At 45.4% G+C, this 25,288-nt stretch overlaps 2 protein-coding genes across 8 annotated transcripts in view; one reads left to right on the top strand and one right to left on the bottom strand.

Moving 5' to 3' along the window:
- Positions 1-16,758, top strand: part of DPYSL3 (dihydropyrimidinase like 3) — a 117,179-nt gene extending 100,421 nt beyond the window's left edge. For all 7 annotated transcript variants that reach the window (XM_070465597.1, XM_070465601.1, XM_070465600.1 and 4 more), the window contains 7 exons: positions 205-325; positions 4,156-4,312; positions 4,998-5,139; positions 7,004-7,174; positions 8,631-8,810; positions 12,120-12,282; positions 13,550-16,758. In XM_070465597.1, the coding sequence (XP_070321698.1) occupies positions 205-325; positions 4,156-4,312; positions 4,998-5,139; positions 7,004-7,174; positions 8,631-8,810; positions 12,120-12,282; positions 13,550-13,638 (1,023 nt within the window). In that variant the 3' untranslated portion in view covers positions 13,639-16,758. The remainder of the gene's footprint in view (positions 1-204; positions 326-4,155; positions 4,313-4,997; positions 5,140-7,003; positions 7,175-8,630; positions 8,811-12,119; positions 12,283-13,549) is intronic.
- Positions 16,759-19,244: 2,486 nt separating this feature from the next.
- Positions 19,245-25,288, bottom strand: part of STK32A (serine/threonine kinase 32A) — a 139,348-nt gene continuing 133,304 nt past the window's right edge. The window contains exons 12-13 of the mRNA XM_070465596.1: positions 23,117-23,181; positions 19,245-22,745 (exon numbers count right to left, since the gene is read on the bottom strand). Of these exons, the coding sequence (XP_070321697.1) occupies positions 22,652-22,745; positions 23,117-23,181 (159 nt within the window). The 3' untranslated portion in view covers positions 19,245-22,651. The remainder of the gene's footprint in view (positions 22,746-23,116; positions 23,182-25,288) is intronic.

The raw sequence follows: 25,288 nt of genomic DNA, 5'->3' as shown, positions 1-25,288 counted from the left end.
AGGAGAGGGGCGGGGCTCTGAGATGCCCAGTGAAGGGACAGAGTTGGAAGCCACAGATAGGAGGTTTGGATCCAGGGTGTGGAGGTCCAGGGTCCCCAAGGCTTGTAACCTCCGTGCAGCACTGCATTCTCAGTCTGTGGAGGCTGGGCGTGGCGCTTGGAGATGGTCCTGCTCCCTTTGACTCCCAGGGATTGTTTCTTGCAGCTGGAAGCTGAGGCTGTGTTCCGTGCCATCACCATTGCTAGCCAAACCAACTGTCCTCTCTACGTCACAAAGGTCATGAGCAAGAGTGCGGCCGACCTCATCTCGCAAGCCAGGAAAAAAGGTGATTTGGGCTCCAAAGATCTCAGAGCCCCTAAAGAGCCATGTGGCTCCTTCCCCCCAGCTGTCCTGTATCAGCGGTGCCTATTTGGCTCATTGCCTTGCTCTCTGGGAAGCCCTTCATCCTTATTAGCCCGTTGAGTCCTTCTGTATCCTGTATGGATGGCAGGATCTCAGTGTTTCTTCTACTTGCAGATGAGTAAACTGAAACTCAGGAAGGGTAAGTAATCTGCCTGAGATGATACAGCTTGAATCTGTTCTTTGGAGAGTTGGTACATCTTTTTTCTCCTGTGATCTTTCACTTTCAGTTCATATTATCTGAACTTTATAAATGGACATATTAGTCAGGATTATATTGAGTGCAGCAGTCAGAATCCCAGCCAAACGGACTTAAACTGAAGGTGAAGCTGAAGGTGTTTTAGGCATGGCTGGATCAAGGGATTTAAACAACACTATTATGGCTCTGTCACTCTTACTCCTTTCTGGACTCTGCTTTCTTCTCTTTTGGCTTTATCTTCAGTATGAACAGTGACAAGAATTAATGCTAAAAGGTGCTGTTGTCCTCCCCAGTTGGTGGGGGCATGGTGAAGGAGTGGAGAATATCTTTTCCAACAGCTCAAGCAAAAGTCCCCAGGAAGACTGCCATTGCCTTGGCTTCAGACGTGGGTTCATCTCTGAACCGGTATCTGCTCCGGAGATGGTGTCATTGGCTGGGGTTGAGGGTAGGGAGTGCAGGGGTTCCCACCCCCTGAGCCATGCAGGTCAGCGCTGGTTATTTCAGAGCAGGTCTCCATACCATATCCAGCTACGATATGGCTGGCATGACCCCAAGCTCTGTGATCAAGACCTGCTGATATCTGCTTCCTTCCTCCATGGCTGTTAACTTAGCTTCCTGTGGTCACCTTGTGCCAAGCTCAAGCTTATCTTCATTTCAGAGCTTGGTTTCTTGCTCTCTGTTGTCATCAGTGGCACCTCAATGGGCCCACCGGTGAACAGAGTGGGTTGAGACCTAGCGGCCGTAGGGGTTTGTGTTTAGTTGCAAGGGAGGGTGTCCTAGGCCCAGCTATACGATCATGCCCGCCATGTGGGGAGACCCACGATGAGCGACTCATTTCCCAAACTCAGAACTGGTCTGTGAAACTCCACATGTGAGTGTCTGAGGGGGATAAAAATAGTCCCAGCTGACTGACGGCCGAGTGTGTGGCTGCCCGGTCTTCCGGCAGAGGAGACCCTTTTCTTCTGGGAGGGGAAGCTTCCTCATTGCCCTGACAGCCTTTCTAGCTGGCCAGTTCTGGGCACCGCCTGCCTTACCCTGCTCACAGGAAGCCTGCTGTTTCTCTTTCGGCTTCTAAGTGTCTCCATATGATACGGCATGGCTGCTCCGCTGGATATGAGTCTTCGGGACAGAACCAGGAAAGCAGTCCAGTGTTCCTTACCCAGTCTTCAAGAAGGGAAAAAAAGGAAAAAGGAGAAGGGATCCCTGGTAGTGGGGACTACTGTGCTTCCAATGCAGGGGAACAAGTTATATCACTGGTTGGGGAACTAAGATCCCACCTGCCATGGAGCCAAAAAAAGAAAGGAAAAGAAAAGTTCATGGAGGACACCCCCATACCTCTCCCCCTGGCCACCTACCATCCTCAGCCTCTTGTGCCTTCTGCTGGTGGCTGCATCCAGCCTGGGACCCATTCTTGGATGACCTGGGGGCTTCAAAGACAGGGTGTCTCAACTGTATGCTGAGTCTTGTTTTAAATTTCATGTAGAAAAATTCTTCACCCTTAGCCTTTTGGATCATGGCTCTAGCAGGGAGAACTAGTACAGCTTGGTCTCCAAGGTGGAAGGAAGGCATCACTTTAGTGATGAAAGACTGGCTGCTGAGATTGAAGCCAATAAACATGTCATGAACTGTCATCCTCAGGGAGAGACAGGAGCATTCAGAACGAGAAGACAGAGCATGATAGAATTCATTCTTCCCTCTGGACCAGAGGAATTTAAGCCCCAGGGTGTTTAATCCCCAAGTGCTCTGTAGCATGTCTGCCTGGCTGCTCAGAAACAACATTAGGAATTTCAGTTTAGTGAGGACCAATGCTATGCCTTGCCCTGAGAGCACTACTTTAATGTATTGTTATGTAGAACTCATGAAGGACTCTGAGAAGTTGGCATTTGTTGTCACCATTTTTCCAATAAGGAAATTGAAGCCCATCTTGTCCAGAATCTCCCAGCTGGGAGAGCTAGACTCCAAATCTAGTTGTAGTAAATTACAATCTTTGCTTATTCTAGTCCTCCATCTAAAGATAGTCCAAAGGGAGAGGCACCCATGTTTAAGTTCATATTCCTCTTAATAGTATTTGAGTGCTTGCTTTTCATTTCTTCATTTCTTTGTTGCTTTAGTTTGGTAAATATTTTTGGAGAGCCCTTGAAATTCTCATTAGTCCTGTGTGGATCCTTCTCACTACCATCCCAAGGAGCAGGACTGTCTTGTAGGAATCTTTGCCATTGCTTTCTTATTTTGCACGTGGCAGACATTGCAAGTCAATCATGAGTGTTCTCTAGTGACACCAGAGCATATTTACAATTCTTCCCAATACAGGCAACCAAAATCATTTGATTGGAGTTGAACCTAGGCAAAACCTGTAGTCTTGGCCATAGAGCCTTCTTAGATGTCCATCTTGTGGGGAACCTGAATGTGGAAGGTGGAGGACCAAACTTAAAGAAGCCGAGGGCTGCACCAGCATCTTTAGCCTGAGAATCTGGCACAAAGACACTTGGTACCATCCCACCCTCTATGAGATGGCATTTGCCTTCTGTATCACCATCCCTTCTTTAAGAAGCTCAGCTTAGGTCAGTGTGTGTTCCAGTATCCTTCCTCCTGTCTTCTTGGTTTGGGCATTTCAGCCCCTCTTTCCAAAAACAAGGTCCTAGAAGCCAGCCTCATCTTTGCTGTGTCCCAGGTTGTTGGGTGTCCTTGAGCAAATTCCTTTGTTGCCATAGGTTAAGGAGTAACAAACATAATGGGAAAAAAGATCATGAGACTGTCATCCATGGGAATGGGTGTTACTTTGTGGAGCCTAAGCGTGTCCATGCAGCAGCAGAATCTAGCAGTTTCCAATGACGTGGGCACATATGGGGCTTGGACTCTACACTGGAAAGGAGTACGAAGTGTAAAGAAATCACTTTTCCTTAGCATCTCCCAAGTGCCAGACACTCTGTATATGCCAGACCCTTCATTTTCACAAGTCTGGGAAGTAGACATTGTCTTATATCATCAATTCCAGGACCGATTTATTCCACATTTTCACATTTCTGAAATGAGGATGAATCTTAACAGTTAATGTATATACTTTTTCTTTTGCTTCAAATTTTAAATTTATCTCAAAATTTGAGAATAAATGCTGCATCTTACGAGGCTTCCCAGGTGGCTCAGTGGTAAAGAATCTGCCTGCTAATGCAGGCAATGTTCGATCCCTGAATCAGAAAGATTTCCCTGGAGAAGGAAATGGCAATCCACTCATTTTCTTGCCTGGAAAATCCCACTGACAGAGGAGCCTGGTGGGCTACAGTTCATGGCGTCTCAAAGAGTTGGGCATGACTGAGCCACTGAGCATGAATGCATGCTGCATCTTGCAACTAGTGGCTTCTACCAAATACAAAATTGTTCCCATTTAGAAGATAGAAAAGTAAAGGCTTAGAAAAGCTGGGAATATGCACTTGAATCCTACCTGCTTGACTCAGAGCCACATCCTTGAGAAGGCTGAGTAGGGGCCATGATTATCTAAGCCTGTCCCAGGGCAACACATACATTATGCAAACCTATTGCCTCTCACCCACCCCTTCCAGGAAACGTGGTCTTTGGTGAGCCCATCACTGCCAGCCTGGGCACGGATGGGACCCATTACTGGAGCAAGAACTGGGCCAAGGCGGCTGCATTTGTGACATCTCCACCTCTGAGTCCTGACCCGACCACTCCAGACTACATCAACTCCTTGCTGGCCAGGTTGGTGCAGAATGACAAGCAGTGGGTGTTGTGTGGAGACGTCTTGGGGCCAGTGGAATGAGGACCAGGGCCGCCCATCCATCAGCTAGACGAGTCTCCTTTGAGAAAAGCACATCAGGAATTCCCCTGCAGTGCTAAGCACAGACAGTGGGCTCTCCACCATTGTAGTTTAAAAGATATTCCAGTAATCATTTTAGTAATGGTAATAGCAGTTAATACATATTGTATGCCAAGCACTAGGGTGAGATTACACATGTGATCTCATTGTTCCTTACAACAAACATCACCCTGAGTGAGGAGCTATCATCACTATTTTACAGATTGAGCAATTGAAGGTCCAGGAGACAAAAAATCACTTCCCTAGTTTTAATGCTGGTCATGATGAGCACCGAACCAAAATCATAGGGAGAGTCATTTGCTGCTGCCCTCTATGGATACGTCCCATCATTCATCCCATCACTTCTGCTACATAAGAAGTGATCTAATCCACTCCCCTCATTTCCCAGATGGGGTAACTGAGTCCTGGGGAGGGGAAGAAATCACCCAAGTTCACAGTTGGCAAGAGGGAGGGGAAAGATTCCAAACTCAATGCATAGCACTCCACAGCCTTACCCTAGACTCTTGTTTCTGGGCCCCTGGGGTGCCTCTAATCTCCTTGTTCACATGGAACTTTTTCCTCGGCCAGTGGAGACCTGCAGCTCTCTGGGAGTGCCCACTGCACCTTCAGCACTGCCCAGAAAGCCATCGGGAAGGACAACTTCACAGCCATTCCCGAGGGCACCAATGGTGTGGAGGAGCGCATGTCTGTCATCTGGGACAAAGCTGTGGTAAGGATGGAGGTCACAGGAGGGCAGCTGAGGCCAGATCAGAGTGTCCTGTTCCTTGCTCCTCTTCATCCCTGGGGGCGCTGGGTGTGCAGATGAGGCCTCATACCTGCCCAGGTATCTCTGGAACCAGGTGGTTTGTGAATGTCCCTTCTAGAGTGATGAAGCCCGAGGGCTGGGTTCTGAGAAGGCCTCCTAGATTGTGAAGGACTATGAATCAGGTGGTGCTAGTGGTAAAGAATCTGCCTGTCAATGCAGGAGACTTAAGAGATGCGGGTTCGATCCCTGGGTTGGGAGGATCCCCTGGAGAACATCATGGCAACCCACTCCAGTATTCTCACCTGGAGAATCCCATGGACAGAAGAGCCTGGTGAGCTACAGTCCATAGGGTCACAAAGAGTCAGAGATGACTGAAGCAACTTAGCATGCATGCACATGAACCAGAAACACATCCTTCATCTGATGGTACGAATAAAGTATTGGCTATAATCCTTTGACATGATAGGCAAGGGGTCTATGACCAAGACTCAGGTCATTTGCTCACCAAGGACGCCCTGCACTGGGCTGTGTGGTCATCCAGACTGTACAGGTAATTGTCAGAGGCTTCTGGCAAAGTGGTGTGGTTTTACTTTCCTTGTTAACATCACAGAAGCTGACAAAAAACAGCCATGCAAATGAAGTCACTTCCTAAGCTTTGACTAACCTTTATAAAACTCATTATTAAGTTGATCACTTCCCTCTGTTTTATTTTAAAAATCCTAGACACTCATTTCAGAGCCAAATAAAATACACATCTACACCATGTAGTCCAAGTTTCCTTTTTTTTTTTTTCCCCCTCTTGGTTCCCAGGAAGGTCAAAACTAGATTTTAAACTAAATTCTTCTTTCCTTACCCAAACTTCCTGTTTTGAAAGGGGGGAAAGTATAAATATTTTTGTCTCTTCTCATATAAACTTAGTTTTTTTTCATCTTTTCTTACATTGTTATGTATTTATGAGTGTATGTGTATGTATATTTATTTTGGCACTATCTGGAACTGCTAAAAGGTAATACATATCTTAAAATTACTCACATGATACCTGCTGAATAAAGAACACTTGGAAACCATAGAAAAGTTCACACATAAAAAAAAAAATCACTCAGAATTCCACAACCCCGGGATAACCATTGTTTTCATTTGGGCAAGGTTCTTTCATATTTATTGGGTGCCTATGCAAATAGAAATATCTAAACTATGGGCTCACAGTTATATTTGCTTTTACTTTGAAATCTCTATAGTCCCTTTTGGAGTTAGAAGGGATAAATAAGTAAGTAAATGTATGTATATATCTGGAAAAAACATGCATACTTCCAGAGCAGTAAATTCCATCCTAAGCCACACAGCCATGCATTTGTCCATTTTGTCTGAGTGATCGTGACAGTCCAGAGCTACAGCTGATTCTGTAGCTGGGTGGACTTCTGTGCTCACCACTTCTGAAGCCCCTCTTTGTATTTCTGGGCCTAAGCTCACCCAGTGGGCTATAGAATCATTGGAGGGACTGATGTTGAAGCTGAAACTCCAATACTTTGGCCACCTGATGCGAAGAGCTAACTCATTTGAGAAGACCCTGATGCTGGGAAAGATTGAGGGCAGGAGGAGAAGGGGGCGACAGAGGATGAGATGGTTGGATGGCATCACTGACTCAATGGACATGAGTTTGAGTAGACTCTGGGAGTTGGTGATGGACAGGGATGCCTGGCTTGCTGCAGTCCTTGGGTTCACAAAGAGTCAGACACAACTGAGTAACTAAACTGAACTGAACTGTGGTCACCCTGTTCTGAACTCAGAAGCCCTGGAGGGACCATTTTGTGTGTGTGTATTTTTACAGGCCACAGGGAAAATGGATGAAAACCAGTTTGTGGCCGTGACAAGCACAAATGCTGCCAAGATTTTCAATCTGTATCCTCGCAAGGGAAGAATATCCGTGGGCTCTGACAGCGACCTGGTGATCTGGGATCCAGATGCTGTCAAGATCGTCTCTGCCAAGAACCACCAGTCGGTACGGCCTGAGTGGATGGGCGTGGAGCAGAGGTGGGAACATGGGTGGGGAACAGGGACAGGAGAGATGTGAGTTTGTGGTGAGCCAGGGTAATCGGGCGAGGATGTGTTGCAATAACCAATCATCCTGGATTCCCAGGGATATAAAACCTCAGCAGTTTATTTCTCACTCCTGCTTTGCAAAATGGGTGGGCAGTGAAGCGGGGCTCTGCCCATCACAGTCACTGAGGACAGGGGCCTGTATAGGCACTCTCTCTACCTCCGCTATATGACTGCTGAGCCCGGGGACCAGGATGGGGCCCTGAAATCTTTCCCAGGACCTCACTTCCTCTCCCCCCGCGCTGGCCAAAGCCAGGCCTGTGGGCATACCTCACTCCAGGAGGGCCAGCAGTGCAACGGTACCTGGTGCCCAGAAGGAGAAAGAACAAGAAAAAAATTAGTCAATAGCTCTGATAACCTCCTCATGAGGAATTTCACGTGAAAGATCATAGTTAAAGCCTAGTACCCGTGTGGCTCAGTGGATAAGAATCCTCTTGCGATGCAGAGATGTGGATTTGATCCCTGGGTCGGGAAGATTCCCCTGGAGAAGGACATGGCAACCCACTCCAGTATCTTGCCTGGAGAATCCCATGGACAGAGGAGCCTGGCGGGCTACAGTCCATGGGGTCGCAAGAGACAGACGTGACATAGCACCACCACTACCTGACAGAATGGGGCATAAAAATATTTGTTAGGAAAATGTATTTTCAAGCACTTATGTTTCAGGCACTGTGTTTTTAATTTGTTGAATTTTTGTAACACTCTTGTCCAGGTGGCACGCTTTATTATCTCCACTTTATAGATAAGGAAGGAGAGATACAGAGAGATGAAATAATGCCGCAAGTAAATGTGAAGCTAGGATTCAAACCCAGATAACTTGACTCCAAACCGAGATCCTAAAAAAAATAAAAATAAAAAAAATAAACCGAGATCCTTAACCACTTTGCAACAGTGCCTTGTACTTACTGAATAAATGAGGAAGGTAGGGGAAAAGCCCGTTTTGGGTGGTAGTGGCCTTTGCTTAAGCATTGTGTCAAATCGCATTGAATTTTGAGCTAGTGGGGACATAAAGGTTGTATAACCCTTCCACCCAGTGCAAGACAGCATATACACCATTGCTGTCAGTTACTCACTTTCTCTTGAACCCTGCCAGTGACAAAAATTTACTTCCATGTGAGGACCTTACAAAAGATGGGATGCTTCTCTTCACCAGGAAGCCCACTCTCAGCAAGCATCTGTCTCCTGAGGTCTCTGCCCACTGAAAGGTTGCAGGCGGTTTGTAAGCTGTTTCCAGCTTACCTGTTGAATCAGTTCCTAGGGATGCTGAAGGCGGGATCCCAAGGCCAGGAGAACTGTGTTTCTCTTTCTCTCCTCACTATACCCATAACCAAGGCTTTGCCCCTCGCCCCTGTCTCTAGGCTGCAGAATACAACATCTTCGAAGGCATGGAGCTGCGCGGGGCTCCTCTGGTGGTCATCTGCCAGGGCAAGATCATGCTGGAAGATGGCAACCTGCACGTGACCCAGGGGGCTGGCCGCTTCATCCCCTGCAGCCCCTTCTCGGACTACGTCTACAAGCGCATTAAAGCGCGGAGGAAGGTGAGAAGCAGGTGGAGCCCAGAGGTGATGGGAAAGGGCTCTGTGACCCACTCAGCACAGGTGTAGGAACCACTAGATGGGGAGGGGTCTGTGTGCTCTAGATCCTCCCAGAGATTCACAGCAAGGGTCTCTTTCCCAAAGAACAAATGCACGGATTTAATGGACTGTAATCCAGTTTATAAAAGGGAGTTTCAAAAACGTTCTTAGCTAAAGAAAGCTTTTTTCCAATGATTTCTCCTCATCTTTAGAGTGCTTTTTCTCAAAGTAGCATTGAAATATTTTAATAATTCAAAATAAAGTCTGTATATATTTTTAAGAAATAATTTACTCTTTAAGACTTACAACAAGAACCAGCAGACCACGCCCACCCCTCCTTGTCTCATCTTGTGTCTACCTGGTGTTGAACCATCCATCAGGGCAAATGTTTATAACTCTCTTAGCAAGTTCTGTAGTTCAAATAAAATCTTACTTATGCCCCTGATTTCACAGATAAATAGGTAGCTAGATACACTCCTGTGTACATGTTTATATATATGTCTACCTACCTGCCTGCCTCCCTACACATTACAGACATAGTAGCTCTGGTTGATGCCTGAGGGGTGAGCATCCCTTGGGGGGATAGGTGCCCTCTCCTATCCCCGCACCATCCTCCAGGTCACCTTCCTGTAGGGAAGCCTTAGCGCTCCTCAAAGCAGGGTTTGACCAGCTCGGGGATTGTGGAATTTGAGCCCTAGTCCTGACGACCTTGCCTCGTCAAAGGGATATAGTCATCTGTGCACACGAGGATGGTGGGGGAGGAGGAGGCAGGGGCTCAGTCTGTAAATCAGTGTGGGCCAGGCTGGAGCCATATTCACTTCAGTGCCTGGACCCACGCAGGGGTCTCCAGTCTACCTGCAGAGCCCATGGCCTGGAAAACAGGCTCTGAGAGGGAGGCTGCATCGCTTTCAGGTTCACGCTTTGTGACAGCGTGAACAAAGCGGGACAGGACAGGGATGCCGGGATGCAGCTATAACCAAGGCCTCAGCTGGACCGGTCTGTGAAAGCGGTCTGGGCCTTATAATCACTCCCTTTGCTCCCTCCCCCTCCCACCCTGGTGCCAGGCAGAGGGTGAGGCTTTGGGCCAAGTGGCTGTCTTCATCTGAGGGCAGTTCTTGGGTGCCAGTCTAGTGAAAGCTTCCTGTTGTCAGCACTGGGGACAGAAAATAAGGCCCTTCGTGGTATCATTAGAGAGAAGCTCTCAGAAACTCAGTATGTCCGTGTCCCACCCAAATCCTAGACGCCACTGAGTATAGTAAGCGAGACTCTTAGATCTAGCCTCGTGTGGACGTTTGCAGCACCATGGGCCTGCCCATCTCATGAGGCAGCTGGCCAGCCTTGTCTGTGAGAACCGATTTCTTTTTTTTCCTGCTTTTGTTTTCACATGTAATGTTTTATTGGAGGGTAAACCGATAATCCAACCAGTTATAAAAGCAAAAGCAGAGGATTCTAGAATTATGATGGAGATATAAGCATATATTGAAATAAATTATTCAGAATTCTGCGAAGCTAGCTACTTTTGTGCAGATAGCCCCAGCATGATCTTAGTTGTCCAGTTATTGAGCTCAGATTTGGGGAGTTCCTTCTAATTTCAGACACAGAGTTCCTGAGGCAGTCATTGAGTAGAAGCCAGAGAGAATCCATTTTGTCCAGAGCCCCACGGGTGGCAGCAGCCTTATCCGTAGCCTCCACAGGAGCCTGCTGGGCTCAAGTCTGCCTCCCTGAAGCCAACACACAGCACAGTTCTGCCCCTGGCACCTGCACAGAATGAACTGAACCCACCTCTGAGCATCTCTGTGTTCCCAAAGTCATCTGCCCTTCATTCTAAACATCCCTGCCGCCTTCCACTGTTCATGCATGACAGTGCTCTAAGGCCCTTTCCCATCCTTCTATCTTTACGGGTGATCGTTTTGAAGGTAGGTAGCCTGGAGTAGAACTCCACACTCCAGTTCTGGTCTAACAGAAAAGAGAAGGACACTCAAACGTCCTATATATCAGCTTTGTATTTCCATGAATGTACCTTTGCCTCTGGACCCCAAGAAATGTTGATGAAGTACAGTTACTGGTCGAGGTTTTGAAGGAGTACACATGTACACATGATTCTCACCTGAATCCTGAGCATCTGCAAGTTTGGTGAGCTCTGCCTCTGCACCTGCACCTGCGTCACGACAGAGGAGAGGGACGGCTTTTTGGCTGACTTCCTTGGAGTCTTACGATGTGCCGTCAGGCTCTCTGGTGTCCTGCCCTCGTTGCCTCGCCTCTGGCCCATGATGAGAAATAGGTGAAGGTTGCATGCCAGTTGTTATGCTGCCTTGGGTGATCTTGCAGTGTCTGCATAATAGACGAGAACGCCTTTGGGCGAGGCACTCTGTTCCATGTGAAACCATGAGGCCGGGTCACACCATGCCTGGCACAGAGCCTGCAGCTGGGTGATGTTGCTGGCGGGCTCCACGGTCCCCGGGCAAGCGCACAGCCCCAGCCAGAGGCCAGTGGGTCAGACCCCCTGAGTGAGGACGCTCATCTGGAGCTGCCGGTTCTGATCTGTGCTGAGGAGCATGACGACGAAGCTCCCACAGGGTCACATCCCTGCCAGCACTCAGGACCGCATCTCAAACTGCTGCCCTTCCCACCCGCTCTGCTCCGCCACCCAGGTTGTTCTTCTCTTCAGTAATGTTTGCACATTCGGTTTCCTCTGCTGAGAACTCTGCCATCCGGGTCACCACTCTGCCTCCCCAGCCTCCTCCCTCTAAGGACCCACACGAGCCCCTCTGAACCTTCAGCTGGAAGCTCCTCTATTCAGAAAGGCCTTCACCCGCCACCTCCATGGTCACTGTCACAACACCCACTTTGTTTTATACTGCTTCTCTTTTCCTTAAAATAACCTTTTCATTTTTCCCGTTTCATTGAGATATCTTTGACATGCAGCACAAACATAAGTTTGAGCTGTACAGCATAATGATTTGACTTACATGGAATGATTCCCACACTAAGTTTAGTGAACACCATCATCTCATATAGATACAAAGGAATAGAGAAAACATTTTCCTTGTGATGAGAACTCTTAGGATTTACATTTGTAATGACTTTGATTTTTAATGGACAGCAGTGTGAAATACCTTTATCATGTTGCACACTGCATCCCTAGTATTGAAAAATGCCATGATTATTTTCTAGCTCTCACCACACACACTTGGTTCGCTGCCTCATCTGTGCTGCCTGGAGCAGAGCCTTCACTGTTGAGGGACTAAAGGGTACCTTCTGTCTCTGCTGCAGATGGCGGACCTGCACGCCGTGCCCAGGGGCATGTACGACGGGCCGGTGTTTGACCTGACCACCACGCCCAAGGCGGGCACCCCCGCCGGCTCCACCCGGGGCTCTCCCACGCGGCCCAACCCGCCGGTGAGGAACCTGCATCAGTCCGGATTTAGCCTGTCAGGTGAGTTGGACAAGTTGATGGTTTGCTGAGCCAAAGAGAAATCCTGGTGGGAAAGGAAGCCAAGGTTCAGCCAGACAGAACATCAGGATTAAAAGATGACCAGTTCTGCTTCGAGATCACACCTGCTGGGGATGGGGCGAGGGCGGGGCGGGACGGGGTGGTTTCCTTATGGGTATGATTTTCTGCCTTAGACTGGGTAAGCTCCGCAGTATATTTTGTTTCCATTGCCCAGGTTAATAGATCATTTTTATGCTCAAATTCCAATAGCTTCTTCCAGCCTAGGATTTTATTTATCTTCTTCCCTTCCTTGTCCTAGTAATAATGCTAGCAACAGCTGCCACTAATTGAACATTTACCATGGCTTAGCTATATCATAAATCTTTAAGAACTCGCTGATATTCTTAGAAAATGTGTTCAACTGCTCCATAACCAGTAGTGTAGATGGAACAGTAAGTGTAGATTTGCATCTCTCTGATGAAAACTTTCAAGTGAAGGAAGTGAGATAATAAGAAAAAGACACATGTCTTAGAGGGACAGTGACTGTGGGGGAAGAAGTGGGAGAAATGGGAAGACAGGGAGAAGAAGATACAAGGGTGCCAGAGGGGAGGAAGACAGAGGAAGAGTCCTACATCTTGAGGTGACAGTATCAGAGATCACATATGCTAGTTGCTGAAATTTTTCAGTGTTTTTGCCATTTTTCATTGCACCCTGACTTCTGTCATGCCTAAGCTTTTTTTTTTTTTTTTTTTGGCTCCTTTCTGAAAAGGAGTATGTATCAGTGGTTCATTTCAGCTGTATCCCTAGGTCAGACCATCACCACTCCAAGTTGTGGTGAGACCCTCGCAGGCAAGTTGCCTGACCTCTCACAGCCTCAGTCGCCTCCTCTGTAAAATGGGGTAATAACAGTACCTCCCTCCAGGATCGTGATGAGGACTGAATGAGATGATCTGAGAAGCACTTCAGAGTTGCTTATCACAGTGCACATGAGCAGCTGTTTTCCATATCACTCCCGTTGTTCTTTTTACTGTCATTGTTATGATGCATTGGGTCCGATGAAATCCAATAAGAATCTGGCTTCTCCTGCAAAGGGTTGTTTTCAGGAGAGTGGGTATGGAAAGTCTGGACTACCTGACAGACTGAAATGGAAGTTTCTTGGGAGATGAGGAGGGCATTTAATATCTTAACGCTCTTCAAATTAATCAATTTTCTCTCTTGTCCACACCCCCACCTCCCTTTTTATTCCCTGGGAACTTATTGTCACCTGCAGGCACCCAAGTGGATGAGGGGGTCCGCTCGGCCAGCAAGCGCATCGTAGCGCCCCCTGGAGGGCGTTCTAACATCACATCCCTGAGTTAAGCGACCCCTCCCCCAAAGAGAGGGGCAGAAGCAAGAAGAGATTCTTTTGAAGCCAAAATGGTACACCAATATTTAAGAAGGAAAGCGAATCCAAACAGTTTCGATCTAAAGAATCAATAAGCCTCAAGCCTTATGTTTCTCCAATGTTAACGCTCGCTTGCCTAGCTTTACGAATATTGCTTTGATTTCTGTTGATGCATAGCCTGGATTTGTTTGACGCCCCTCCCCCATTTACATGCATGCAATCAGGCCACTAAGGCAAAGCGTCTGCTATATAGTGTTGAGAGCGTGTGTAGTGCTGCATCTTACGACAAGGGGACAGACGAGCGGGGACGGCAGGAAAATGAACAAAAGGGACGCCGGTTATTTGGGGTGAGTGGGTGGTGCGAACCCAGAGCAAGGCGGAGGGCTCAGAGGGGCTGGGGTAGGGTGTGGACGGGGGAGGCGGGTGGGTGAGCATAGCGGGTCTTGTGTATTGTGTTGAGGAAGTATGTTAATTTCCACGAAAGATGGCCGCTCGGGGCAGCCGGTACTCCACCATCGGCTCTTGGGGTCCGCAGACAAGGAAAGCGATCTTCTGGTTCGGGACTCTGTCATGTCCTCTCCTAGTAGATTTTATCCCTTGGAACATTTTATTAAAACACCAGAACCCAACCATTGCTTCCACCTTTTTGGTCGTGCCAGTGTTTGATCAGGCTTCTTTCTCAGTGTTGCTTTCAAATTCTCTTTCCTGGGCTGGGAACTAAGAGGAGAGAGAAGCAATGACCTTTCTCTTCCTCTTGCCCTCCCTGCCTCTTTGGTGCTCTTAAAAGGCAGCAGCTGGGAGCACAGCTCCGGCCCTGGGGGGAGGGCGGCCACACTTAAATAACAAGGCCCTCTAAACACCTGGTGATCACCTCTCAAGCTCATGGCAAATGGAGACAAGCAGGCGGCTTCTCAAGTTAGGACTGGAGCTGAGATGGACTTCCCTTGCCAGGGGTGAGTGATTCTCTTGTTCTCCTAAGATCCAGGCATCCTCGATTGAATATGATTTTTTTTTTTTTTGGTTATTGTTGGAAATTTGTTTTCTTAGGTGTTCCCTAACTTTCATTACTAATAGTGAATCTCGGCTCATACAGGAGGCAGCAGGGTTGTGAGAAAGGCAGTCTGAAGCGAAAGGAACATGTTCTGTTGCCGCGGTTCTGTTTGTCAGTTCTGAGCCATCTCTTGCCCTTTCACTTAGCATATCCTGTGGGGGAACTTTTTGTTTCAGTACCAGAGTCTCCCAGTGAGTGGAAATGACATGACACATAAAGGAAATTAGCATAGTGTTAGCATCTGCCTTGTCGGTCAGACCTGAATGTCCAATTCCCTACCGTTCCACTTCTGAAAATTCCGTTTTGGAGCAAGTTCTGTGATCCTGCTGAGGTCCATATTGCAGGGAAAACATATTCAACCTGGTATCAGACTTCTGTGCTCAGGGGATCCAGCCAGTAGGTCCTGCAACCCCGTGAACTAAGTACTTTCAAGAAAAGAGCAAACACCTTTCAAGTGCTTAGGAGAAGCCATTATCTCTGCAGGTTTTAGTAAGTTGAAGACCAGAGAAAAGGGGGTACATGGCTAAAAAGGAGTTTGGAAATAGCCAAGGAAGAGGATTTCCCTAGCAATGTACTTTTCTGTTCTAATCATAAAAAAAGATGTTTCCTTTCATAAAAGGAGTCTTGCTGTTTTTAAGGCTTTTTCATGGTGCCTTTATCGTAAGAGAAACTTAAGCGAAGGGGAGGTTGCAGCTCTTGATTTATATACTCAGATTTGGGGGCCTTTGGTCGAACTCAGAATGACAGTTTTGCAGGCAGAGGGAGCTAGTCCGATCAGAAGCTTTCACATATACCTCATTGGCTGGGCTGTGCTGTGCTTTAAAGTACATTGCAGTACCAGCCACGACCACCAGATGGAGGAAGAGACACAAATGACTAGTCCAGGCATCCTCTTGTGTGCCGTCTGCTGCTCTTTACCCAATCCCCGAGTCCAGCTCAGCCTCCCCACGACATCGCTGTGCTCTGAAGAATAAATCTTTCACGGCCAAATTGGCTGCACTTAGGACTTCTGAATGAAACACTGAGCCAGAACTTTACAGTCTGCACAAGTTTGTTTTTGTTTTGTTTTTGCTGAAGGAACAACCCCTATATGCATTCGTGATGGGCAACTTAACTGAGGAAGTCTCCCTGTCTTCCTTTAGTATTAGTAACTTTCCAAGCACAGAAATTTCTGAGAATTCCAAGAAAACCCCCAGTATATTGTTGACGTTGAGTTCTGGTTCCTTGTTACTTAAGTTAAAATTTGTATTCGAATGTGCCCTGTATTCCATGAGACCCATCAAAGAGCCCTGTCCAAAGGGTTTAGGAAGAGAATGTGGCGGTGAGCCACAGCCCTCTCAGAATTCCCTGGCCTCTCATCTGAGGGTGGGAGGGCATGTTGGGTCCTCGTCTCCTCCAAGCTTTCTTTGGCTCTCTCATCTCTTGACCTGGCCCCTCTCTAAGAGGGGATGACAATTATCTGGGCTTCTTTCTGGGAGGGCCGCCATCTTTGGTAATTGAGAAGGTATTAGATAAATCAGCTACCCCCCCTACTAGAGATATTTCCTTCAAGTTTTCTAAAGAGCAGGGCTGTAGTTATCCCAAAAGTGCATTTCTTCAAAGTCCAATCATCCTCTGGCCTTTTCTTTTGTGACTCCACACAAAGAGTCATGTTCTGCCCCAAAGGCGTCCATCCCAAGCCTGCCCCGTGAGAAATCTTCCCAACAGCTTCTTGGCCCAAGCTTCCCAGACCTCCTCCCCTGGAACCTCCAGCTCGAGTCCCCGTGTCCACGTGGGCTGTCCCAGGCAGCCAGCATCCCTTGTGAGTTCCCCCTTTGGAAATGGTGTGTGGGTGTTCAGTTCTGTGTCTGTGACTCTGAACAGACAGTGACTCTCCCTGTGACCTGTGGTAGCTGTGAAGCAGCTCTGGAACGCTGAGAGCTGTTTGCTTTGAACCGTGAAGAAAACTGTGTTTTGAGTTTAGCTGAGATTAAGGAAAAAAAAAAAAAGTTCATCAAGTGACTGTTAATGTAAACCTGGTTATTAAAATAACTCTGAAATCACAGCCGTCGTTGTCCAGCCTTCTTCCGTGTGTGTCGTTCCTATCTACCTGAAGTGTGACAACTTCTTAAGAGAAGTGACGCGGTTAGTAAGAGGGACATGTCTGATGTAAACCGTTACCCTGAGAAATCTGAAGTTTCTCTTTTCAGTTGCACATGAGTTTTGTTCTGGCCACAGAGTTAAATGACTTATTGAAACATTGGGGAATAACTAAAATTTTTTAATGGGTCATCAAATTCAGCAATAATATAAAGGCATTGCCAATTGGGATAAACCTAGCTGAGTTCAGAACAGATCCTGAAAGGTTTGTTTTATTCTCTTTTGTTTTTTTGCCATTCCCCTGAAGCATTTCCTCTACTTCTAAAACCTGGACTTGGAGAAAAACTAAGCATGTGCCAAAGTATATTCTTTAGCACACTGTTCCTAAGGAATCTAATGTGTATACTGTAATAATTGGAGAGATTTAAAGCATTGTTGTCAAGTTAAAGGCTGAGAAATTTTGTATATTTCAAGTTATTGAACTCATGGTTCTGAACCCTTCTGTATCATATTGCATTCCACCAGACCTGTTACACTAAACCCTTTTTGGGAAACAGTCCTGGATCCAATTAGAACTTATGTAGGGCATTTTTAATTGCAAATGTTAGATGCCTAGTAAGAAAACTTTTTGAAAAAGATTTTTTTTTTAAGTCTAGTATAACTGAAAACTTCAGGGATAGACTTGGGTAGACCGAAGCATAGCTGCATCTAGAACATTGTTTCTCTCCATCTCTTAGCCCTGTTTGCCTTTAGCAAGTGCTTCATTCTTAGGAAAGCTCATTCCACTTAGGAGCAAAACTGGCCATCAGCACCTCTAAGTTTGCACTTTACTTGATTAGCGATTTCTGGGTGCGGGAGTGGGGTGGAGGGATCCTTGGATAGTTCCTGGCCAAGGAGGCTGATTTTGATTGTTCCGGCTTGGTCACATACTCCTATGTAGTTGGCACTGTTTGCGAAATCCTGGGATTGGCCACACCTGGTAACACACCGGCTCGGAGCCACCCAAACCACGTGGACCCTCAATGACTCAAAGAAAATCAGTTTGTGATTCCAGAAGAGGAGGGCATGGAGTCTAGGTAAAAAAGGAGGTAGCCATGGCACCATTCTCAAGCTGCAGGACACAGTATCTGTGTAGATTGGGGTAGGTGGGGCAGGGGATCAGGGCATGGTAGTTCCTGGTGAATTTGGTGTGTGATGGTCACCCCCACCTTGGTTTGGCAGAGCAGTGTCTTCAGGACAGGAGCTCAGAGTGATGATAACCTTTAACACAGAACCTCAGAAACCACATCAGAAGTTCCTCTGTGCATATAAGGAGTTATTTCATTGTGACGTGCAAGGCTTCATGATTAACAAGCTTTTGCCCACAATCCTGTTTTGTGGGTTGAACTCAAGACGGGTGAAACACCTCTCCCTGTTCATGGTCATGGCAGAATGGAGCTCTCCTTAGGATTAGCCTAGGTGTCAAGAGCAGGATTAGTGCTTAAAATGAGCTCAGCCTGCAGAGTTCTAAAAGGGATGAAGCAGTTTTTGGTTTTAAGTTGATGCAGTTCACACATTGACTTTCACACCTCTGCAGGCTGGAGCTATTAGGGCTGAGTCACATCAACCATGTGGGGAATGAGAACCCTGACTAGGAATAACAAGGTCCCTCTGGCTTCAGAGAACTTTCTGATATCAACTTTACTACCATCAGGCTCTCACAAGGAGGAAGGAAATGAGCAGGAAATGGAATGAGAGGGCCACAGCAGCCTGCAGAAATGAGGTCGTGTCCTTAAGACAGGCATTCCTCAGAATGGAAAGAAGTCTAGATCCTGCCCTGTGCTCAGCGGACACCGAAAAGGTGACCGGATGCTTCCCGAGACCTGAACAGAGCCCACAAGACTTTAACAAGATCCTGTCCCAGGAACCAGCTAGCCTGTGGCTGCTAGGCTATTGTCAGTCAGAGAGATGACTGGAAGACCTCTTGATCCTCCCCAAGGCAGAAGTTGCCTCTACCTGCAAGAGTTTAGAGCTGTTGGTTACCTTCCTGTCCTGGGTTCTGGGCTTGGAACATCCACCTGCTGCTTGGATATGTAGAATAGGACAGGACAAAGATATTGGTGGGTAGGAAGACAGAGTGCTGAAAAAATAGGTGCCTGAACTGTCCACGGCCTTAAGATCATAGTGAAAGGCAAAATCCAGAGTCCTGGGCTGTGCTTCCTTAGGTAACTGCAGGAGGGGTCAGGTTCTCAGTTTCTACACATGTGGATTAGCTGGATTGTGCTGCATCTCATAGTTCTAGAACATCATCTCTAACTTTTCATGGTTCTGAAACATCATCTCTAATACCGCCTTGTCTCTGGTGAAGGACATTCCTCCCAGCAGGAAATGGAAATGCGAACAGGTGACTTTGGGAACCCACAGGGAAACGATTACACACACACACTTGGCTGACAAAGAAAGGACAGTGGCTTCCAATGTACAGAAGACATTTTAATACATACAGGCACATTGACAGCATGTATGCTACAGCTCAACAGAAGCACAGATTTCCCAGCAAAGGGTTACCCATTCACAACAGCAGTTTGTAAACGGGGTTTGGGTTTTTAACAGTGTTAAATATCAGACACACTGAGATTGTAAGAAATGGTGATCACAGGCAGAGTCTCTAGGAAACAGATTTGTGTCGACAGAATGCAGGGACAACTGGATGCTAAAACAATTCACTCTTTTTCATGCCTTTTCATTGAGCCCTTGAAGAATTATAAGCCTTAGCATTACTGCGTTAGTCAAAATCATCAGCGCTGGCCCCTGCTAGCTGTGTGACCTGCTCTTTCTCCCTAGTTATTTATTCATCCATCCAGGCTAGAAAAGCTATGATGATATAAAGTCTAGTTGTTTCTGGTTAAAACTTAACTATCAGAAGCAGACTAATTGCCAATTACTTAAGTTTCCCTCATTAACAGAGCAGTGTTCTGTGTTTTTTGACATTGATTTCTGCCCTAGCAGTGCCCTCAGGTAAGACCAGTGCTGCCTTGGGGAATGAGCCATTAGCAAAGCATTTTCTTCCATGGGGTTCAGGTCAGGGACTGGGTCACAGAGTCGCCCCACCCTCCCACCCGTGGCCCCTGTGTTTGCACTGGGGTGGGTGGGCCCCTCTGCAGTGCCAGTGTTAGAACCAGGATGCTCCTGGGCTTTCAAACCTGCTCACACTTTTCAGATGTTCCACACAGGTAAGGGAGGTGTGAGGGAAAATAAGATGTCAGAAATGCCAGACAAAAGGATTTAAGAGTCACCCTATTTTTTGTAATTTAAAAAAAATTCTTAGCCCTGAGCCTTGGCTGTCATAAACCTAGATATGTTTCAGCCAGTAGGGTAGTCAGTTTTAGCCCAGGTTACGGAATGAAACCCAAGGATCTGATTTCAACAACTAGCAGTCATGGTAAGGACTGAGGAATCCTTTTATATATGGGGAAACTTTTGTCCTAGCACTCAAAATATTCTTGGGATCAGTTGTTCTACACTGATAGATGCAATGCTTTTTATTTTCTCACTTGAACTACCTGTGGCTCTGTAACCTGATGAGGACTGGAAATCTGATCTTAACCTCTCAGGCTGTGCCCTCTAGTCATTGCACCCATGGTTCCTGAAAGCCCACAAAGGTGCTGCAGGCACAGAAGAAGGTCACTGGAAGTAAAAACTAGATATTCACCCTACAGAATACCTAGTTGTTTTGAGTTCCTATTCCATTATTAACTGAGTAGACATGAAATGGCACAAAGGATTAACGGGTCTCATCCCAACGGAGACCCTGCCAATCCCATTGCCCTTGGGTAAATCTTTCCCAACGTCTCTCCATTGGGATGATAATAGACAAGGTCAGAGAAAGAGGGGGAACCAGGTGACTGGAGAGATGAGTCCACACACATCAGGGCTTGACTCCAAACAAATGAAAGATGGAAGTTGGTAAACATGCACGTGGCCCCTGACACTCCTGGTTACCAACGAGAAGCAGAATCTGGTCACTTACAGATTCGGTCAACCCCCTCCTTGGGAAACTGGGCCATAATTTCTATGTGGGAGAAAAACTAGCACAGAGAGATCATGTGGGGGAAACGTAGAGAAAAGGAATCAAACAGAACATAGGATCTGGCTTTTAATTCTTAATAGAAATGTGGTTACTCTTAAAGCAGAGAGGCCCTGTGTCCAGGTTTTCAAGGCCAGAAGTTCTGGGCCTGTTAGCTGAGGGTGGAGAAAGCCGTCAGTGTTGCGTTTACAGCTCAGCACTGCTTTTCTGCTCATATTGAGTTGCCCAGAGTGACCTCCCTTCTGGAAAAGTCCTGTGTAGCAGCGTCTCTTACTTCTGCTTGTTTCCACCTGTCTGGTCTCCCCTGTTGACAACTTACTGCCGCCTTGATGAGCCCCACACGCTCCACAAGGAAGGACAGGGTTTTGATGAGCTGAGTGGCTAAGAGTTACAACAGACCCCCACTGACCCTGTTTACTCTTCACCCAGCAGCAGCTGGGAGTTGCCAAAAAACAGTTCTTCTGCAAAGATCTTCTGTGTATCTGGAGCGTAGAGTTACATCTCAACTTAGGCGAGTTTAACTCTGTATTTGGCAGATAAAGAAGATATTGTAGATAGGTGGTTTGGCCTGCCGTTCTTTGCAGTAAGCACAAGTAGGTATTGCTGCTCGCTTAGTCAGTTTCCATGACCTTAGACCTCTCAGATTGTGGGCATTCCACAGTTTAAAGTGTGAGACTCGTCTACCAAGCCATGAATAATCTGTTTAACATTTTTGTGCATCTGGTATTACCTTAAAATGAGACCCAAAAAAGTGAATCAGAGATGATTCGTTTCATTAGTGAAGGGCCTGGATGATATTGGGCTTCTCTAAGAAAAGATACTCACTATATGTTAATGTATATTAGAGGGATTTTTCAAGGGTAAATTCTACTATCTTCCAAATTCACCTCACATTCTAACTTAGACTGTAACTCCCGTGTAAGATACAACTTCAGTGTACTATAAGTTGGACATGTTTTCAATGTGACAATGTTCTTTTCTAATCCTGTCTGGACCCAGGTCTCTGAGAGTCTTAAGAGGTAACAGTTCCCAAGGAACATGCTTCTAGAAGAAGGCCAGGGGTGTGCTAAATATTTCAGAAATGGCTTGCTGGGAGAGGGAAAAAAAGCCCTATTTGTAGCATCTGCCAGTTTCCATGGTGTAAATATTTCCACCATCACCAATTTCAACTTCTCAATTTCACATTACTGAACAGGGCATTGGGGCATTTATGCCTAGCAGATCTTACTAAATGATACAAGCTGGTATAGTGTTCAGGTCCAGCACACCACTGGAGGGCCCTCATCAGTATGTGTCACTTCTCATCTGGTCCCACCCATTTCTTCTGGAATGAATTCCTTACTCCTCCTCAGGTGGGTTTGGGGATTCTGGCTTCCTTATGAAGTTTTCTAGCTCTCAAGGGCTTCCCTCCATCAGCCACCGAAGTCCATTTGTCACAGTGTAATTAAGAGTGAAAAAATAAATCTACATCCAAATATTCCTTTTAAAGTAAAAATAGAGGCTATTAAGAATAACAGGATGTTGGCAGTTAAAAAGGCAGTGTAGAACTCATCGAGTACTAACTTCTCCTTTTAGATGAACAAACTGAAGCAGAGAAAGGGATTAAGTGACTTGCTCAAGGTCACACAATTGTGAAACTAGTTCCCAGGAACCCAGGGACTCTTCCCTGGGTCATGCTGCCTCCTTCCCAAGGCATTCATTCACATTTTCTAAGGTGTGTGAGGTGTGGAGAGGTGAGAATTATTGTCAGCTCTTCCTGATGTGGAAATGTCCCAAGAAGATGATGAGGACTTCACAGGTTGCTATTCTGACCATCCTCTCCTTGTGGGTCTTTGGTTTGTTCCAAGGCTTGATTTGCTTGTCTTTTATTAAAGTCCCTTTTGACTCTTAAAAGGAAGATATAAAGTAGGTTTAATCATTGAAGTGAGAAATAAAAGACTTAAACTTTTGAAATGATAGCATGAAGTCCAACAATTTACAAAGAAGCATGAATCAGGTAACCTTATTAAAAATATCATTGATTTTAAATGTTGAACATCAACAGAGACCTCATGCTAAGCTAATTTATCTATTATAATTTTTGAAATCTCTTACAAGAAAAAAGATTTATGAAATTTCTAGATTTTCTATTATGGGTATGCATCATTTTTGTAATTAGAATAAAAAATGTTTAAAAATATATCAAGGCATTGCAAGTCAAATCTGACTGAAACAGTCCATCATTTGCTGGGCTGCTGTTCTTCCAGGAGTTACTTACTTTTCTCTGTTGAAAATTATGAACTCCTTTTGGACAGATTCAAGGTGTTCTTGAAGAAGGCATGTCTTCCGGGTGAACATTGGGAAAAAAATAGAGACATAGTTAGCGAATTAATGGAGAGTCTCAAATAGCCAATAACTTACTGAGTGTCTGTTTAACTGAGTGGCCCAAATCAATTAAGACCAATGGGTCCTCAAAATAGATACTATCTGAAAATTTGTAGCCAGTGAGACCACAATCAGATTAACAGAGGAGCAAATAGGAAAGAAAGAGAATAAAGTACAGCACCTCTCTCCTCCCCACAATGAGGCAGCAAGGAAGAGAAGACCTGGGTTATAGTTTATGAGCTTGATGTCTTTCAGCCATTTAGCACAAGAAACCATGGCTTCAAGACAGGTGGGTTCAAGTCTGTAATAAAATCCTTCCAAAACACTTCTGATGAAAAATGTTCTTCCCAAAGGAAAAAATATTTTTGTTTTTAAATCTAGGAATTAGAAAATACTAAGTCCTCAAGTACTGGAGTTTTTATTTTTACTTTCATGAACAAATATTTAACTGTTAGAAGAAAAACTATAAAAAGGAGGGTAGCTCACATGTGTACATTAATATCGATAGTTGTTTTTCCCTTTCTGACTTGCTTCACTCTGTTTGACGGTCTCTAGGTCCATCCACGTCTCTACAAATGACCCAGTTTCATTCCTTTTTATGGCTGAGTAATATTCCATCACATATATGTACGACATCTTCAATCTATCCATTCATACAGCAGAAACTAACAACATTGTAAAGCAACTATACCCTAATTAAAAATAAATAAATTCTATGCTTTCAAAAAAAGGAGAGGAAATTGCAGAGAAGTGGCAAAGGAAGAAAAACAAAGGAGAGAAAGAAGACTCTGTTACACCTCCCTCTTATCCTCAAACTGGGGGATTTGTGACCCTAAGGTTTCCAGTATCAATCATGGGGAATACCTGTGATCTGATAGAACTCCTTGGAGCAAGATTTTAGAAAAAAATACTTTAACATTAAAATATTATATCAAAGTATATAAACAAATGCTTAACATATTTATATAATACTTTATATATATTATATGCATACATGTTTCTACATTTATATATTTACATTTTACAGACAATATATGTATAATATAAACATATAAGTAAATATATAAGCAAAAGTTATACAAAATTTAACATGAAGAATATTTAAAATGCTAACATTTTAAAATAAAATGTTAACATTAAAAATCAAGATTATAATCAAATAAAATGCAGAAGTTTACTCAAGGTGTTTTTCTCTGTCATATATCTCTGCTTTATTTTTAAAAAGATGTGAAATGCACACTCAGGGATGAATTTGTGATACAGCATTGCAGATGTCATGAGTCCCAACCCTGGCCCTAAGGGCTCATGTGCAACATGTTCTCTTTTCTCTGCTTTAACTGGAAAAATGTAAGAAGGGCAGCTCCATGGACAAGTCAAAAGGATAAACCAGAAAGAGTATAAGGGAAAAGAGTGGGGAACAATAAGAATGGAGGAATGAATGGGTCTTAGGTGATTGAGAAGAAAACTGCTGGTTAAAAATCTTGGGATGTGCTTCTTAGGGATGAGAGAGCAAACAATGATTAGACTAGGAAAAGTACAAATGGCATCAGAAATATCTGAAGGGTTTAGAGCAGGTGGAAATCTCAGGAGGGAGAAAAAGAGGATTTAGGTCATTGGCTTCCATGGCAGACAGACTGGTGTGCATCAGTCCTTTTGCTTCTTTACTTTGAGGAGGTTGGTGGGCAGAGAGGGTCAGTGGAGAACATCCATGAAGCAAAGAATCAACAGAGCGTCTACCATGAGCGTGAACAGAGGCATATACCATGAGCCATGGAAAAGAATGCAGTGAGAAGTCAGGAAGCAGAGTAGAAAAATAAAACATAACAATAGTTCACTTTTTTTTTTTAGGGTTAGCACTTTTAATTTTTTGTTCCTTTTTAAAAATTCTTTTATTTTATATTGGACTATAGTTGATTTACAATGTGTTAGTTTCAGGTATACAACAAAGTGATTCAGTTATACATGTATACATATAGCTATTCTCTTTTCAAATTCTTTTCCCATTTAGGTTATTACATAATATTGAGCAGAGTTCCCTGTGCTATACAGTAGATCCTTGTGGGTT

The sequence above is a fragment of the Odocoileus virginianus genome, chromosome 3, assembly GCF_023699985.2.
Source record: "Odocoileus virginianus isolate 20LAN1187 ecotype Illinois chromosome 3, Ovbor_1.2, whole genome shotgun sequence".
NCBI classification, from domain to species: domain Eukaryota; kingdom Metazoa; phylum Chordata; class Mammalia; order Artiodactyla; family Cervidae; genus Odocoileus; species Odocoileus virginianus.
This window is presented reverse-complemented; position numbering and strand designations above follow the sequence as displayed.